This window comes from Choloepus didactylus, chromosome 3 (genome assembly GCF_015220235.1).
Source record: "Choloepus didactylus isolate mChoDid1 chromosome 3, mChoDid1.pri, whole genome shotgun sequence".
Classification (NCBI taxonomy): Eukaryota; Metazoa; Chordata; class Mammalia; order Pilosa; family Megalonychidae; genus Choloepus; species Choloepus didactylus.
In genome coordinates, this window is record NC_051309.1 from 67,244,136 (window position 1) to 67,264,540 (window position 20,405).

Genomic DNA, 20,405 nt, shown 5'->3' on the forward strand with positions numbered 1-20,405 from the left:
GTTTAATCTGAGATTCAATTCCCAAACTGGTTCAATCCCCCTTTTAATAGCTCCATGTTCTTGAATAGGCCCTAAACTAACTTACCTTTGTGTTTATGTAACAGAACTTCTAAACACCAACTAAAGCAATGGCTATTCTTACCTCTGAAGAGATCATTGGGCAAGAATTCACAGGTCTATGCATTTCTTTTAAGGAAAACTTAAAACCGTTAATGGTATATTTCTATTTTTTAAGTTTTCTTTTTTGTTTCTTTGGTTTGCTTTTTATACATGGTACATTCTGGAAAATTGATAGAAATGGAGAGCAAATGCATTCTAATGAATTATAATAGACATCTGGCCTTAAGGAAGACCTATCACGTGAAGCAGATTCAGATTAACAACTATCATTATTAACCAAGTTTTTGCAGAATGAGGTAAGCCCATTCCTTTACATACCATGTAGCCTAAGGAAGGAATAAAAAATATGAAAACATGGAGAAAATATAAAATTTCTTTTATACATGTGTTTTAATTAACTTCAATTAATCCTGCTAAGTATTTTTAATTTTACTGTTTTATTTTCATGAATTATGTTGAGCTCATTTTTCTCATATTAAAACCTTTTGGGTTATAAAGCAATACTTTCATTCCCATGTTTAAAAAATGAAATAATTTCTTCATTGAAAGAATGCAAATTGTTGATTTGATTTTTACTCAAGGCTTGCAGTCTCCTACAGGGAGCTGACAGTGTTTGATAAATTTATTGAGAAAAAATGTGCATCCTAGTTATAGGAAGAAAGCATTGCCACTTTGGGGGAAAATGGTTTAGTGAAGCATTTTTAGGACAACATATGTAACTCCAACAAATAAGTGTAAATGATTTATTTTAAGGTAGCCCCAAATTTTGTTTTAGATTTTTTAAATCAGAAAATGGACTATATTTATTTGGACAAATTATATGTAAATTTGGAAATGCTCATAAAAATACACCTCAGGATGTATTCTTATGCTGTTATTATTCCTGAAGGATGGAGAGACAATTTTATATTGCCCTGTTAATTAATGGAGAATAGATATTCATTTTGCTTGTTTTGGTTATTCAGACATAGAAATAAAAAACCACAGGTATCATATTCCTACAGGAGGTTTTTCCTTTTCAGGTGTTCTTCAAGTAAACATTTTAACTGGTTCAATATCTCATCTGTATAGCATCTCATTTGCTGAAGCATCACATCTGTTCACATTCAAGTGTTACCTCCACCTTTACGAAGACTTTAAGAACAAAAAGCACTTTTGAGCTACTGACTGTCTTAGAATAATTATTGTTATTGTTCTTTAAGAAAAAAATCCTTATAGCATACTTTGAAGTCCTGGGGTAATATAGAAAAGGGAGCCCAGTACTGGATGCCTGAAATCACACTGCACAATCAATTTTATTCTTAAGGGAGTAAACAGACACTATGTTCTTGATATTATGATGATAATAAATTGAATAGCTGAATATTTCTGAAATTACAGCAGCTGTTTTAAGCGTGCTTACTCACAGAAGTTGGTAAGAACAAAGGGTATGAAAGAAGTAGAGGTAGAGGAAGAGAACTTGAGCTGGTTATTTTTAATATATTTGGCATTTGCCAGGACTGGAGTTACATAAAACTGAAGTCAGGGGCTAAGAAGGTAAATATGCATTTTTGTTAAACCTGTTTTACTACTTGAGACCTTTCTTTGAGCAATTTTCTAGTTAATCAATCTAGTATATGTATATGTATTTCCTGGGCTTAAGTTTTACATTATTTTCCCTTTGTTGTCTATAATGCGATCAATTATGACATCTACCTTAAGTAAAAATGTTGTATTTTATTTTTGGCTTTAACTTTATATTGCTCAAATTTCCAAACCATTCCCAGTAATGTCCCACCTTCCCCCAGACAAACTTACAGTCTTCTAAATAAACTTGAGAAGTCTGCAGCTAATCTCTATAATGTTTCTGCAAAGAACCTCCTAAATTTCAGTTTATGTGGATTTGTGCAAAAGGAACACATGAGTAAATATGTAAGCTTCTCATAAAGATGCCATAAATAGCAATGCAAATTCTATTTAGAAGAGTCTTAAAACCTATATTCAATTAGATAATTTTCACTACAATTTTTAAGGTGTGACCATGGAAACTTATTATGTTGACAATTTGAAAATTATTGGAGTAAATAAACTGGGGAGGGCAACCTTGTCCAGACAGAAGAAAAGGAAGAGGGGATATTTAAGAACTGTAAGAAAGCAGACAAATTATGTGTGTATGTGTATGTGTGTGCATTCATGCATGCATACATACTTATATGCAGTGACTCCTAAAATCTATAAATGAAGGTATATTTTAAAGGAAATGGCACATGGCTGCTGTAGAATCATAACTATAGCATTGATACTGATAATGAGAAGGGGTACATTCTCAGGCTCTCTTTTTTGATGTATAAGACCACCCTCAGAAATCATAATGAGAAAGGAATACAAAACACATCATAATTGAAGTGCACATTAACTAAGGTGAATCTGTCAACTGTAGTGGAATGATTGATATGAAATAGGTATGATGGAACAAGTGGGACAGGAAATGTAGCACAATTCAAACAGAAAAGTCTGTCCTATATGTATCCTAACCTTCCTTGCTGCATTCTGGATCCCTGTTAGTCCTGCTAGAAGGACCAAACTTCTTGCATTGGTAATAGACAAGGTCCCATAAAGAAAACAAAACAAAAAAATCACTCTTAGCTTTTCAACAAAGGGACTTTTACTATAGGTAGTTGATTACATAGATTACAGATTTATATGCCAGAAAATAAGTAATTTTATCCTGTATATAGAAGGATAATGTATAAATGTATTAAATAAGACAGGTAAGATTTGATGGCATTTCAGAAGAGGTAACAAGTCAAAAAGGTACCTATGAGATTAGGAAGATATTAGCAATAGCAGAGGGCTTCCACCAAACCAAGGGAAGGATGGGCAATGGGAATGAATAGAATTGCCAAGTCCAGATGCCTAGACCATCCAAAGAAAGCCAGACTCATAGGATGGGGTGTCTAATGGGAGCCAAGGCCATCAAGGGATGGGTTGTCCAGTAGGATACAAAGAGAAGGAGGAGACACAGGATTCTTTCTTCCTCCTGCCCTCCAGCATTCTCTTTGTGATTTCCATTGACTGAACTTGTCTGAAAGTCAGTTCGTCAAGAATCCTGGGAAAAACAAGTCCCTGATGTATAGTAGAAAACATGGGCATATATAAATGGATCTAAGAGCAAGTAAGCAAATTATTTGACTGTGAATATAGCATTCTAATCTTGGATGCAAGGAGTTTTTGATTCACCAAAGGACAAGTATGAGAAAGAAGTATGTCAAGCAACAAGTAAACATTTTATCTATTTTTCATCATTGCATGTTCTTTAGCCTGGTTTCACAAGAGAAGAAAGTTGGATATTATTTCCATCCTGGGTTAAGTTTGAACTCCAGTGTTCTTTGGTGAATAACAGGGATATTATTATTGATTCTGAGAAACTGATCCTTCAATTTCTGTTTAACTACTTAAGGCATATGCATTAAATGCATGTACTTGAATGTATTAGTAATTATGTTTAAGACCATACATGATTCCATACTATTTTTCTGAATGAGTATTAGGGATTAAAGTTTGTTGTGGTAGTTGTGGGCTTCCTAAGATTTTTTAACACTCTATTTTATGGAATAATTATAAAATGTTTAAAGGGGTATTACTGGTACTTCTTGACAAATTGACCACATATATTAATAAAAATTCACAGCATGCATATAGCTCTAACACTATGAAGAATATCTTGTCACAATATATATAATCTGAGAACTTTAATGAGCACATTTTGTGACATCTGTATATAATCTGTGAATTAGAACAGATCTAGAAATTAACTAACCCAAGTAATTCCATTTTAGAAATGAAGAAACTGAGAGTTTCTTTTAAATATTTTAACTAATGTGTTGTTTGATTTTTGTAATATCAGTCATCTCTTTGATCAAAATACACACACACACACACACACACACACACAGGCTTTCTGGGAGAAGGACAATGGTAATTTAAAATGTAAAAATACAATTAAAACAAATCTTTTCACTTTAAACCTCCAGTACACTCTCTCTTCTTCATCACAAATAAACCCTATATATTTTCAAAAAGTTTCAAAAAAAAAAAGTGATGTCTGGAAATATTTATAGCTATAATTTCAGAATTAGAGCAAACAACTGATGTATTATAAATAAGTTAAACAAGATATATGGCTAATTACAAGTGTTTCACTTTTAATACAGGGAGAATTTTTACAAGAAGTTGACCTAATAACATACGGTATCTGACACTGCTAGGTAATACATTGAACAACAACAACAACAAAAAACTCAGTTACCATCAAAAAAATTTGCGCAATTTAAGCGATTTAAGTGTTAAAACTTTAAAAAATATGTTACTTTAGTACTCTGATGTATTGTTTTATGCAAATAGTGTTGTGTAAGACTTAATGAAAATCTTGTTCAAGCACTGATCCCTTGCAAAAAATGATCAGTACTATTCTTTATTAATCTTATTACCATTCTTTATTAATCTTATTTATTTGTAATTTTCATTTGCCTCAAGTTTATTATTCTAAAATTAACTAAATTCTAATGTTATATATGATAATTAGGTACAATATAAATGTGCTGTTTGTGAATTGATTGAGCATAAAAGTCAGCCATCCTTAATTGTCTGATAGTGACTTTATTTCCTGCCTTTCTGTATATGAAATAAGAATGCAATTTTGTTTCTTACAATATGAATGGAATCAATGCTGATTTCTTATGCATATAAGAATCAAACTTCTTGAGATAAACCTTGTGTTTCTTTTGCGCCCACAAAGACATCTGGATACTCATCAGAAGGGTAAAAATTCCAACTAGAAAAAAAGAGAATTAATTATCCTTTCCTTTTTATTTTGCTGATGAATTTAATATGTTATATTAGAACAAAATACAATAGCTTTTGAGCTATTTCTCAAATGTTGAATAATTTATCAATTTTCTTTATTCATATTCCTTGCCTAGCATATGTTCAATAAATATTTATTGCATGCTTGAACAAACATAGAAAGAACATAGCAGAATTCAAAATAAGTCCAAATTTTTATGTCCCATGGCTACATAGCTTGCCCAAATAAGGAACTGACTTCATATCTTCTACATTTTCACTAATAGTTTTCAATAGGAATTTAATGTCCCTCTACACATATACATAAAATGTATAGATATATGTACATATATTATATAAGCTGCATTGTGATCCAAAGTCTTTTTATAGTGGAACAAGTAATGGGTGAAATGGATATCACAAATATTCCTTCTAATACATGGAGCTCATGCATTTCAACTTCCCAATTTGTATTTTAATGTCCATCACTTAAGATCCAGACCCCATCTCCCCCACCCCTTCTTTCACAGATACTCATGGTCCCTTTAAGACAGAGCATATTCACATTCCCATGCACACAGGAGAGCGTGTCAGTGAAGTGCATTACTTCCATTACTAAAACAAACAAACAAAAACCTCATGCTTCATAAACACATCTGAACTACATTTCCTAACTTCGATTAAGCAGCGATTATATAAAGGCCTATAGCAAATAACGTTTCAACATATTTGCAAAGTCAAACTAAATATGAAAACATAAAATCCTTTGGCAAACATGCCAAACCTTAGTATTATAGCGACTTTGTCTCAGAAATCACTTCTTAGTTGCCAATATACCTAACACTTACCTGGCAGCGTTTGTGTCATGACTGTGAAACTAATCCATGATCCAATCTGTAGAATAAAACATAAAGTAACAAAACATTAAAACATAAATTAATGAAAATCAGTGGATAATCTCATAGTATATAATCTTACATTCAATGGGCAATTTGAAAGATTGATGAATGGTTGAAAACTATAAGTAGAAATAAATTTCCAAAAAATAATTAATTCATTTTTAAATATGGCAAAGTCATAAAAAAATCTCATAAAATAATGTCATACTCATAAGAAAATGAGGGATATTTTTCTAAAATTCTGATAAAATTTAAAGTCCTGAAATATCTCAAGACATTTTATATGAGGATTTTTAAATCTTCTTTAAATATAGACTAAATTTATATAAAAATATTAAGTTTACATACAGAGAAGATTATGGTTGAAGGATTCTGATTTCCTGTGCTCAGAACTTGAATTGAAATCTACATCATAATCCATATCTTTAATCAGGCCCACATATAAATAAAAGTTGTTTATTTTATCATATTTATTTTATAATTATTATATCATATTTATAACATACATAGATAAATAAACACATGCATTTAGCATATAATAGAATAAATTTTAATTATTTTCAAGCATAAATAACCTACCTCATAGGTATAGTTAGGACACGAAACCAGGATAAACAACCATGTGAAAGGGTTATAACTTGGCCTTGGGAAACAAGCATTACTTCCTTTCAGAAAGGAGAAAAAAAATGTCAAAATGCCAAATATTGCAAATTCGATCACATACACTGCTAAATTCCATAGAAAAACATATGCCACACGAAATGCCATCCCAAATTTAAAGCAACCTATTTCACAAATTAGAAGAGACCCAATTTCAAATCTTATGACTTTTTGATTTAATCATGTTTACAGTTATGTTGCTGCAAAATTACAGAATAAACCATGATTGTCAATGCTTTAATAACATTATTTTGTATAGCATAATAGTTGTAGCAGTTACACACTGAGATTATAAAATATATTTTAACACTTGCATTCCTCTTCACAGTCACCTTTAGTGTTGGCAAAGATATATTTGGAAGAGGTTATTAAGTACCTCAAACCTCTCTTTGTATTAAAGTTAGTGAAAATCCAAAGGGAATTTCATAAAAATGTCATTTGTATCAGAAATGTGTGAAAATCTCTCCTAAGAGGATTACATTGAATTTCAGATGTACAATTAATGTTCAGAAATACCACATAAATTATTTCTGCTCAGTAATCAAGTGTTATTTACAGCTCCCATTATACTTGGCATATTGTCACTTGATTTTTGTTAGTTGTTTCCCCTTTTCAAATTTTTTAAAGAAACATTTTAGACAACAAATTTATAATGATTTCAAGCCAAACTTTGAGCTGTGACATTTGTAAAACTAAATATGAATTTCAAAAATATTGTTTTATTCTCCATAGCAAGATTTAATCAGATAACAAATCAACTAATCTCTTTTAGTTATAACTCTAAACTCATAACTAAATGTCAGCATGTGGCTTCCAAAATTGCAGCTATTGTTAAATATCAAAGTAAAATACTCTTACAGAATTCATGAACTGCTCATTTCAAGATAAGGATAAATATGCACACCACTAAATATTACTGATTCTTTTGATAATGCTTATGCTAATACCTTTGCATATGTCCATATATTCATCTAAAGAAAATAATTGAGGAAAATACCCAAGTTATAGTCATTGAATTACAGAGTTAGAAAATGTGTGCAAGATATTCTGGGTTAAGGCCTTACAACGTGTGAGTCTTCAACCCTTAGAAGTAGATGGCCAGAAGTTCACAAATCACTATTTCCTCCAGATGTAGTTTGTAGATTAAATAACTATATGCCTTGTTACACAGAAACATATATATATGTGAATAATATTGTTTATAACATGTATGTAGTTGCTCTTAATTGAAATAATATGTAAGTCTAAGGTGTTACCCCTTTAATAATTTACATTTCCGTTGATCTGTTTTCTGTAACAGAGCTTCTATGAAATAAAAGTATGAAGAATTTTTATACCAAAATTCTATACCATCCAGATTCCCCTTTAGACATAAAAGGTTTATTTCCCAGCTTCAGGGAGTGCTGACAGCAGAGAACCTTCAGCTGTCACCCCCTTCTGAGGACTACTTGGCAAAAAAGAACAACCTCATCCATGTTATACCCTCTTTCTTATTTGGCTTTATTCTGATATTTAATCAAGGTGGAAAATTGATGGCTCAACTAGGAACAAGGATGATCAGCCATCCCAACTTTGTAACATCGACAGGTTCATTTGAGACTCCTATTGAGACTGCATTGCTGATCACTGTCTTATCCATACATGATTTATGTCGTCCCATGTGTACATTCACTCCCTAGCAAACCTCCTAAAAGCTAATCTCTGCATCTTAGCCTCTGTAACCCAGAAAACCCAACCCACAGTAGTTGATGCCAAGAATGGCCCAAGAAAGCAGATGCTGGAATGGGATTTTGGAGATGTGTGACCTACCAAAGAGCCTGAAATGAGTACCCATTGCTAGTGGTAGGTACAGAACAGATAACCACTGGTATAAAGTAGTGGGGCAAATGTAAAACGTTTTATTGGTGGAGTGGTATACTGGTATGTTATGCCAATAGAAAGGAATGTGACATCTTACCCAATATAAAGAGTGAAATCAGGTATCTATTTTAATCAGTATTCTTGACTAAGTTAACTATAAGCTGAGACTGATATTTGGCATCCAAAACCAACTATGAAAACTAGCCAGTCTCTTTGGTACATCTCAAGAGTCTCTCATCTGCAAAGAGCAGGCAGAAAAAGCTGAAGACCTGGCTTAGGACATAACTAAGAGTAGTCAAACTCTGACGAATGTTCAACTCCCACTCAAAACAAGTCTTCTGAGCCAAGGTTCTTGTCCACAAAATATTGAAATTCCCAGATTTTCATGAACTCCCTGAGCCTGCAGAAGTGGCTCACCCCACCCTACTGAAAGTGGCACATCCCCTTGGTTAAAGTCAATGCAGAGGCAATACAGTTCCCTCTAACATCTTCCCCATCTTCCCTCCTAGATGCTAAACTGATAACTAAGATTGCATCACAATGTATCTGCCCTGAAGCTGTTGGGAAAAGGTATTGTATTCCAAAAGGTCTGTAAGACCTAGCCAGCATGCTCAGGCAATTACAGGAGAATGCACATGCAATTAAATTCTGCAGTACTGGATATAAGGGATACAATATAAAGCTGGATTTATATCATTGGCATACTCTCCTGGGATATGGTATTTAATACCTTGGCATATTGGTAAAAACACACTGCTTTCATGCACCTAGATGTAGGAGCACAACAATGGTCCACAGTAAGTAAAGAAGACATGTCAAATTTTCCATGGCAGATGGGGGGGGGGAGGAATTAAAAGGTGCGGTTGCTAAAGTAGATAGCCTATGTAAGATTGTTCCATGACAATGCCTAGAGGATACACTATTTTCCAAAGCTGTAGGGAATGGGTTTGAGAGAGTGGCACTACCATCACTAAATTCAGTTTTGGCTCTCCTCTGCAGTTCTAGGTTGACTGTAAGTGATGTAATGTCATAGTAGAACTGGGTTGACTAGTAGTGATTTGTATTACAGGACTCCATCCCACCCCCACTCCCAAAAAGTAAATAGAAATCAGTTGAAGCACTTAATTGTCATAAGGTATAATCAATGGCAATTTCAGGTGAGGATCATCCACAGGAAGTTATGGATTATTGATAGAACATGATGGCCCTAGAGTTTTGATAGATGTATACCCAGTAATGGAATAACTCCATTGCTGAATTTAGACAAAAGAAAAAAAAAGAAATTACAGATCAATAGTCAGAAGACACAGGGCAGCTGATTCAACATAAAATTCACTATCCCTTTCCCAGGTTTGGGACCTTAACCAGTTTCAAGACTATAAACTCATTTGTCAGAGTATAGTGTGAGTTCCCAGGAGGAAAGACCCTGCAACACCAAAACAAATGCATATCATAACAATTCCCACAATCTTTCACTAAAGGAAACTGTGGTTTGTTCAGGGAACTGTATATTAGAGAAAAGTAGAATATCTCTACATACAAGAACTTCAGATTACAGGTTCTGAATTGCCATGATAACTGGACACAAAAGGCATTATCACGCCCACAAAATTAGAGTGAGAGCATACAGTGGCCAGGTAATATATGGAGTCCTGACTCAGGTTTGGTTCACAGTAGGTATACTTGGCCCAAGATGGCCATTTCCCCAAACCATGAATGAATAAAACATACATTATTGCTTGTACAACTTCCATATTGGTTACTTGGCCTGTCACCATCACAGTGGGGGAAGCATTAGGAATTGTATCCCACTCCTCCTGCTGCATCTCATGGAGACATTAGTGCTACAAATGAGACCTAAATTATACATGGATGATGTTCTGCAGCATATCACCATTTAAAATACTATCCTATCCCCTGCAAAAAGGAGATGTTTTTTGGATGATAACAATGCAATACAACAAACTTTATCAAGCAATATCCACCACTGTAATTGATTTCCAGATACAGCATCTTTGTTAAAATAGATTACCCCAGCCTTGGGTATACGGGTGTACAATATTGAGTTAACAAATGTATTTTTCCTTCTCTTTCAAAAAAGGGGAGTGGAGATCAGAATAGCATCATTTCCTTAAAATTGGCAAAAGTGTGTATGTACAAACTGTCTAGGGTTATAGTAATGCCTTCAACTTCTGTCACAATATAGTCCAAAGAGACCCATAAGTGGTGATATGTCTCTTACTTGAAATCACACTCTTCCACTGTTATTAGTAACATTATGCTATCAGATTGGATGAGCGAGAAGTAGCTAGCATGTTGGAGGCCTTATTAAGATTTATTTGGTCCAGGTAGGGGAAAATAAACACTACAAAGGTTTAGGGGGCCACAAACAGTGAAATATTTAGAGTTTAAATGACCTGTGGCATCTTGGGACATATCCTCCAAAACAGAGGAAATTTATTGTATTTTGCACCTTCCACCATTGCAAAGGAAGAAAAATGCCTTGTAGGCCTGTTCCAGTTATAGAAGCAACACATTACACATTAAGGAAAACTGTTTTAAACCATATACTGTGTAGCACAAAAACTGCAGGATTTCAGTAAGGCTATAAGCAAAAAAATGATTGTGCAGCAGGCCTAAATTACAGCATAAGCCCTCCTGGCACTTAGACCTTATAATAAGGTAGATTCTAGATATTAATCTATCAGTGGTAGGACAAGATGATGTGTGGAGTTTATGGCAAGCCCCAATGGGATAACCATAATGTTGAATCCTGGTATTCTAGAGTACGGCCATGCCATTTGTAGTGGATAATTATACCTGCTTAGGAAAACAGTCTTGGAATGTAACTAAAGTCTGGTAAAGATGAAGAATCTATTCTAAGGACACCAAGTAACCATATATGGTCTTAACTGTGTATCATGGGCTGAGTTATGGAATACCTACCAACTCATAAAATGAGTGATCCCAGCAATAATCTATTGTAAGACGGAAATGGTATACCCTAACTCACAAGCAGGACAACAGGGTATAAGCAAACTGCTTTAGCCAGTATCCCAGACAACCATGCCATTCACTACTGTTGAACCCCCAATGTGCCTTTTTTCAACTTGCACATATGGCTGTATTTGGTATCCATTAATGCCAGATGACAAAACAGGAAAATCTTGAGCTTGTTCCAGGGATGGTTTTGCTGGCATATGGAGCAAACCAAAAATGCATGGTAACTGCATCATAGTCATGTTCAGAGGTCACCCTAAAAGATATAGTGAGGGGATATTATTCCAATGGACAGAGTTTCTGTAGTTGAAAGAGATGTGTCCATGGTTACAATATATATAGAACATGGGCAGTGCGGTGGAAAATGGACAAACAAGTCAGGGTTGCAAGCATGTTCATGGACATACGAAAATGGGCATGAAATGTGAAGATATTGTATCACATACTCATGCTCAACAGGAATCTTCTATGCTGGAAGAAGCAATAAACATCAAGTAAAAATGGTGACTCAGCCAGCCTCAGTCATGGACTAAACTACTGCTAATAGAATGGGTACATGAATGGAATATAATGACAGGGATGGAAGCTAGCTTTGGCTCAATAGCCTGTGCATTCACATACCAGACATACTTAACTAATGCTTCTTCCAAATATCCAACCTACTAGAACCAAGAACAACAAAGAGATAATTATAAGGCAGCACTGCTAATGGGGATTAACTAGTCACTTGGTGGCAAGTAGATTTCATTGGACCCCATCTATTCTGGAAGCAACAGCAATTCATGTTTACTGGAAGGGGTATATATTCTAGGAATATTTTTTTTTCTTTCTTTGCTTTAGGACCTCAGTCAGCCCTATTATTTCAAGGCTTACACAGTATTCAGTCAATTGGCATACATCCCCCCAAACATACTGCTAGTTCAAGTGATCCACTTTTCAGAAAAGGAGGTTCAAAGTGTACCCATAACCATGGGACCAATTTCTCCTATCAAATACCACACCATCAAGAATATGCCAGATTGGTGGAGTAAGGGAAGAGTCTTTTGAAGGCACTGCTAAAGTGCCAACTTAGAGACAAGGTACACCTTTAAACTTTAGTTTATACTTGAATAGGACTCTTCTTATGCCCCCTGACAAAACAGTCCTTAGAAACAAGGATTTTGAAACCTAAAGATTCCGGATTTGTAAGACAAAAGTACTACTGGCTTGACAGAATAATTGACCCTTATCATGGAGGAAATGAACCTGTTATTACACAATGGGGCAAGGAGAGTTTATTTGGTTTGTAGTTGATCAACTTGGACACCTCTTGATACTCCCTTGGTCCATGGATAAGGGCCATAGCATTTTTCCTGAGAAAGGAATGGATGCAGGGTGTCAGACCCACAAATGAGCATTCAGATCATGCCAACAGGTTATTCTTGATACTTCAAGGTGTCCATTGAGGATGAGAGGAATCTAAAGGTTTGTGGAGGAAGAAGATGGTGTAAATCAGCTGTAACACCAAGACTAGATGCAGTGGTAAAGACTATCACCTATACCACTAATATATCTTTTCTAAAAATTTCCCACAAGAAGTCCATTCGCATCCTGGCACAACTGCTCCCAGGAATTATACAAAGAAGCACATCTGTGAAACAAAAGGAGTGCATTGTTTTGATCCTCTGATATTTTGCTAAGAAATCTATCAAGAAAAATGGGTACCTTAACTCCTAAAAAATGCTTCTAGCAGAAAGTCCTCAATTCTCACACCCTCTGAGATGGTCTTGGCTGAAGAGAACTGTCTTGTCCTAGAGAATTCCTTTCCCAGGGTGACCCATTTCTGATTTACCTGTTCTCCAGTCTCTCCATCTCAGAACAACTCAGAAAGGTCATCCCATCTTCAGATATCCCCATAGTGTTGACTGAGGCAATTCTGAGACTGCATCACAGATGATCTTCCCCCTTGGACCAATTCTCCTTTTCTTCTTTTCCACAGTTCCTAATAAGGCTCTTTGAATCTCCATTTCAAATTCTGCTTCATGGGGATGCAACTTGTGACACTTTGAAAAACTTCTATTAAATCATCCCGCTATCCATAACCAATGTCTAAAGTACATCTAGACAGGTATTACTACAAACTGCAATTAATATTGTAAGGGTAGAAATAAAAATCCAAGTGTATCAGAGACTGTTTTAAAGCCTATGTGGGAACTGATAGTTTGCTAAGAAAGTAAAATGAGTTGGGGTTATAGATACCTAGGATGCATGGTCAGAAGAGGTCCTATTTGGAGGGTCTGAGATCTAATGTACTAGAACACTGAATATAGAGAAATGAAATGAAAAGATTTAAGTCTTAAGGCCAGAGGTTTTTCACCTTGGAATACACTGCTTCCAAGGGAGAAAGCAGTAGGATAGGAAGGCAGCTGATCAAGAAGTCTTTTTTACTCAGAGGTCTAGAGGGTAAGAAAAAGATGTAAACAACTTATGTGAATTTAAAAATTTAGAAAAACAAAAGAATGTCAGAGAATCAAAAATTAGAATGATTTTTTAGAGACAATTTCAAAATCACTTGATGAATTAAAATTTTCATTTTCTAATGAGGGCACCATCTTCCAGACAGAGGAAGAAGCTTGAACAAAGTCACATTTTTAGAAATCAGAGTCAAGACTAAAATTTGAGATATTTGTAACCATGGCTATGTTAGCAAATTTATAGTATAGTATTGTGCTTACTACTATTCTAAAGATATTACACTTTCAGAAGTTATTGTTTTTTTCCTTTGGGGTTCACATACTTCTAAAAATAGAATTCAGTGGATCTAAGAAGTTGGGTTAGATAAAAATGGCATCCAACCTCTTAATGAACTATATTATTTACTTTAATATAAATGCAAACAACAAACCACAGTAACAATTGAATTATCTGTAAGTTTTTCCAGCAAGACAAAACACAGAAATTTTCCAAGTCTTATTAGAGTTGTTTTACACAGCCATATATATAATTTATGGTGACCAATAATTACAAATTTAAGCAATTATCACAGCATTATATAGTGTTTTAATTCTAAATAATTTATTATATGTAAATAATTTATTCTGGGAAGTGTCCCATATACACCAGCCTGTAAAAAAATGTATAATGCAAAAGAAAAAAAAAGAAAAAATGAAATCCTGGTAGATGTTGAAACACCCTTAAAGAGACAAATATATATCCATGTTTTCAGTTGGCTTGATAAAAAAACATGAATCCCAAATGCTGAATGTAACTATTTGACATTTACAATTAAATTATCCATTGCATACAGTAAGCAGTTGGAAATATTTTAAATATTTGAACCTTAATGAGAGAATTGTTGCCAGAAAAAAAATCAACTTAAAATAATGTAGACACTGTAAACTTGTTTAAAATATTTTAAACTACTAAAATCAAACTACTCTCCCAGGTATTGGTATTGCGGTCCCATTGAATTTTTCAGATTGCCTTTATTAGAAAAAAAGTTAAAAACTAATTTAAAATATAGTTTAAATATAGTTGAAAAATCAATTATTTTTCAAATTAGGTCAAGATTGAGAGTTAAGCTAAGTAATTTAGATATCCATCAGTGGATGTTACACTGATTTATTTCTTAATCATCTGTGTATCTTTCACAGATATAAATGATATTGTTTCTTATGTATGTGTGCTTGTGAATGTATAAGCAATTCATTTTTGATAAAGCATTACTAGAGAATATGACTAAGTTCAAATATTTGGAATAATTAGAAATTGAAGGTCAAGGATTTGAGCATACTATCTTATATATTTCCAACTATTATCATTTCCCTTTTAAAAATTGTTGACTTGAGGCTTTGTAAAATAATAACACAATTGACTGTAGAGAAGATAAGAAGAAAAAGGGAACTAACCTGTGTGATTGGGATGAGCCAACACCACATTGATGAAATGATTCCCAGCTTCACAAATCTGCAAAGCATTTTAAATATTTTCAGTGTGATATACCTCTTCCTCTTAAAAACAGTATTCTTGAAACATACAAGAATAATTTCAAGGACTCAAGAGATATATTTTTAGTCTAATTGTAAGGGGAGGTAAGTTTATTATAATAATGAAATAAGATATTTGTGGGCATATATTGAATCAAAATAATGATTCACATTGAGTTAGAAATTCTGAAGATATTCCTGACCTCTTTTTGATAATTAGGAACAAATTGCCTTGTTAATCAGGTAGTGTTGATTATCTGCTTTGCACTTGTTACAATGCATCAATTTTCATGGCATGCAGCAACAATTCGTACTGCTGAAGACAGATTCAGCATGGGTTTCCATAAAAGTAAGGGATTTTCTAGTTCAAGAATGGTAGTTTGGTTCCCAGTTAGTTTCAGCTCGGTTTACAAAGCCTAGGTCCCACAAAGGCACCTGCTGCTTGGCTGTCATCTGGCCTCTTGACCAAGTCCACTCCAATAGTTGTCCCTGTTTGTATGCCACTATGACACTCTAAGAATTTCAAGAACTTATCAAAATCTTCTGAGCATATACATGTTCCAAACTATGCAACACATATTTTGTGAAGACGAAGCCCTTTCCTTTGTCTATCATATATTTTTTGTCTGCCTTACCACAAAGTACATATTCAAAATACAGTATTTATTTTATGTTATGGATAACAAGTCATGTTATCCAAAGTATTTATTTTTCAGAGTCACTCAAAATTTCACTATTATATATCTTGTAAATTGAGCACCTTTTAAAGTGTAATGTCTTTATTGCTATTAATCTCTTAAAATATATCTGATTTTGAACTTTTTCTTCAGTTTCTATATGCATTTCTTCACATATTATAATAGTAGGGCACCCTAATTTCTAGATCACTATTGCAGTGAAAAATTGGCATATATTCAACACTTTGTATATTTTAAGAATTAATTGTACCTAAAGAAAAAATAAAACCTCCTTTTTCAATACCTAAAACCATTATGCAAAAGAATGCCATTTGGAATAATCAACTTCAAAGAATCTATTCTCCTGGGAGATAATGTTATGAAATACACTAAACATATGAAAACAGTATTCAAGGAGTCACAAAACAACAATTACCATTCAGTCAATTTTGCACATAAGAGGTTTCAGGTTTCTCAAGTCATCCATAGGAACATAAAGCACAATTTTTGATAGTAACTTTATAGTTGAAATTATTTGCATGTAAATGTGGCTAAGAATGAGGGCTTATTTTAAAAAATTCAGTTTTACTGAGATGTATTCATATACCCTACAATCATCCAAAATGTACAATCAATTGTTCACAGTACCATCATATAGTTGAACATTCATCACCAAAATCAATTTTTGAGCATTTTCATATTCCCCCACCCCCCAAAAAATAAAAAAATAAAAACAAGAATATATATACAAGTAAAGGAGAACACGCAAAATATCCTATCCCCCCCCATCTCCCCTATTAAATAATGAGGGCTTTAGATTGGATGGACCTGTGTTCAAATTCTGAATCTTTCACTTACTAATTTTGAGAGACTGAGTAAGTGAATTAGGCATTTGGAATATTTGGTTTTCACCTAAACATAAATATTAATTCCTGTTTCTTAGGGTTTTTATCATCATTGCATGAAATCAAGTATCGATCACATTAATTGATCGATAAAATTAATTAGTATAATAATCAATAAAAACTTCTCTAGATAATTTTTCCTATATTGATTTCTCGTCTCTATCCATTTCACACATTGTCAGTAGCATGACACTCAATAACTATTTAATGATTTGTTACAGGTCTGTTTTGGTCTTCATCTCTTTTATATATCTTTCCAATGAAACACCATGTCAAACTTATTTTCCATTACTTGCAGTATCAGACACAAATTGGGATATATGATTAAAAATTAACTACCAGGAAAATTGTTACCAAATCTTTGTGAACAAATTATATTTTAAAATTATGGCATTTCTTCTGGTGAAGCATATTTGCTTTGAGTCTATCAATATTTTACATTCATTCCACCACCAAATTATTTTCTTCTTCCTCCTTATTTATATAACAAAACTAAAATTTTAAGTGTTCATGTTCTATCTGAGATAGAAACCTTGCACAAAACAGCATTCATTCAGTTTTCAGTTAGACCAATCATAAGATATTAGTGCCATCTTTAATCATTAGGTGCTCCACCCCCAAAAAACAGAAACAACAAATGCATACTAAAACAAGAAATACATAAGAGCGAGGGAGTGAAAAAATAGCTATTTTAATTTTGCAAGTAATTTGTCTGTCATTTCACATCATGAGCTTATGTCTTGGGATGAGTGTGAGATGACATATATGGTATATCATGGGTTCCCAGAGTTCGTATCATTTCACGTGTGCCTCGTTTTGTAGATGTGTGTTGCCAAATTGAGTAAATGTGGTAACTAAAGATTTTTTTTGTTTTATTTTTGCAATTGGTAAACAAAAAAGCCAACTCTTTCATCTTGCTTTTTACTGAAGAAATGGTTATATCCATATTTCTGAAGGTGGATTTAAAAAAAAGACCAAAGATATGTATATACTCAGAGATGTTTAGTTCATCATCCACTTTGCAACTCCTAATGGCTTTTAAAGAGCAATTGTGACTGTAATTTTTACCTGAAACACTGGCTTTAAAACTCTGTGTAAGAAGTGACTCCAATAGAGATAACTGATCTAAATAAGGTGGTAGATATAATTTCCTCTTGGGTTGTCAGAGCTGAGCAAGATTAGAAAATTGAGGCAGGCAACATACGGTCCTATCACTGTTAAAACTGAGAGGTACATTAAATGTGAAACACTGGAACATTTCTCAGCAAGGTTTATACATTTATCCTGGATGGATTCTTTCCTAAATTAGTTAAGTCTTCAATTGGCATATTATATGCCAATCCAGCAATTTGGTGAATAAAGCTTGTGCCAGTTGCTACCGTGAGATATGATTTTCCATTAAGTGTTAAATGATAGTATAAAACATATGGATGTTATCTACTCTAAAATATACACAAGTTCCTATGTAACACAGATGGCAAATACATTGCAGACAGTAAGCATACAGAAACATAAAATTAAAATAAATCAAGGGAACATACTCCAGATATATTAAGAAATAAATAATATTTAAATATTTTACACAGAAGAAGATGCACCTTTTTCTTCCATTATAGTAGGACATGGATTTGAAAATATTTCATTCGGTTTTCTCATATATAAATTGATCATTGGAAACAATTTTACTTTTTTCATAAATTTTAAGTTAATACAAAAATATGTTTGTATTTTTTAAACACACACAGAAAGTGAGACAAAAGATGTAGGGACATTGCCAGAACTTCCTGAATTGTCAAGAAGATGGTCTAGATTTAAAATATCACTAGTATTTTCAGTAAGAATGAACTTTAGAATGGTAAATAACATAAGCCCAAATGGGCTTCACATTTTGATGCATGCGTGTTTTGCAAGATATAATGATTCAGTAGTCCATTCTCATCTTCAGAGTTATCATTAAATGGATAAATATGAAATAGAACATTGCTGGTTAATATGATTGAACAAAATAATAGTGCTTGATTTTGAAAATGTAAATGAAAATTCACTTCTTTCATCACCCTGTATACTCTCAATTCACTGAAATTTCTATTTTATTTTTAATCAGTGCTAATAGTTAATATATGGCACAGGGTGTGGAGTGGGGAGTTCAAATTATTAGCCCACAAGGGCTTTGGTTAACATTTTAGAAGTGAGGTATAGTAATTGTCTAGGGTAGACAAAAAAAATCACCACTGACTAGGTTGTTTAAAACAATAAAACTACATTTTCTCACAGTTCTGGGGACTAGAAGTCAGAAACCAAGGTTCTGCTACAGTCATGCTCAGTCCAGAGTTTCTGGAGAAGAACGCTTTGTTTTCTCTTCTAGCTTCTTTTAGTCAGGCATACCTAGGCTTGTGGCAGCATTATTTCCAATCTCTGGTTCTGTCTTCACATGGCCATCTTTCCTTTGTGACTATGTCTCTGTCCAAATTTCCCTCTTCTTATGAGGACGCTGGTCATATTGGACTAAGGTCCAGCCTAATCCAGTATGACTTCATCTTAACTTGATTACATCTGCAAAACCCTATTTCCAAATAAGGTCATATTCATGGGTATTGGAGATGAGGACTTGACAATTGGGGGGACACAATTCAGCTCACAACATGAGGGATCAGGCAGCATATTGTGCTCTACAAATGTTTCTTAAAATACCCCTATTTAATCCAAATGTGCCCAGAATTGAAGATGTGATTGGACCACAATATGGAATTTCAGTAGTAAAAGTGCTTATCGTTTACCAGCAGCTACTGTATCTTGGTCGGTAGCGTGTTGTCATTATAATAAAGATGTTACAACCAATAGACAAAACAATGGGTGGAGGGAGGCCAATTTGCAGAGATCTGCATTTTTATAATTGCTATATCATTGTTCCTTACAAGCTTCATCAAGATAAGCATTTTCTAAAATAAAAAAATTTTAAAAAAATGTCGAAAGCTACATGTCAGCTTACACTTCTAACAGACATTGAAGCCATCAATAGGTAGGCTCCACCATTTTGTCTTAGTAAAATTCTTTCAGTCTCCAATATAAAAACAAGGAGTCTTTAGCTTGTGATATCATAATCCCTTTTATAGGAATGAAAATGTCCAATATTCTCTTACAAATATCTGTTTTTCTCCACAATTCTATATTTATTGTCATTATTATTAATTTTAAGCAGACATGATGCTTTTCTTAAAATTTCTGTTTTCAAACAAAAACTGATAAATCACTATTGAATTGAATTGAACTGAAATATAAAAACTACTGAAATGTTTTTACACTCATACTCCAGTTTGAGTTTCAGCTGATTTGATTCACAATAACTTTTACTTCAATTTTATCTTAATATTTTCAGCATTAGGAAAATCCTATCTAAATATATGATTACAGAAAGTTTCCCCCTGTGAAATTTATAAACATGTCTGGTCTTGAGAGCTTAGTAATCTACTTTAGGAAAAGAGGTGTATTTACGTA

At 33.5% G+C, this 20,405-nt stretch overlaps 1 protein-coding gene across 1 annotated transcript in view; it reads right to left on the bottom strand.

Moving 5' to 3' along the window:
- Positions 1 to 4,290: 4,290 nt before the first annotated feature.
- The window catches only part of TECRL (trans-2,3-enoyl-CoA reductase like), a 182,003-nt gene continuing 165,888 nt past the window's right edge, over positions 4,291 to 20,405 (bottom strand). The window contains exons 9-12 of the mRNA XM_037828952.1: positions 15,251 to 15,308; positions 6,423 to 6,508; positions 5,793 to 5,838; positions 4,291 to 4,933 (exon numbers count right to left, since the gene is read on the bottom strand). Coding sequence (XP_037684880.1) covers positions 4,806 to 4,933; positions 5,793 to 5,838; positions 6,423 to 6,508; positions 15,251 to 15,308 — 318 coding nt within the window. The 3' untranslated portion in view covers positions 4,291 to 4,805. The remainder of the gene's footprint in view (positions 4,934 to 5,792; positions 5,839 to 6,422; positions 6,509 to 15,250; positions 15,309 to 20,405) is intronic.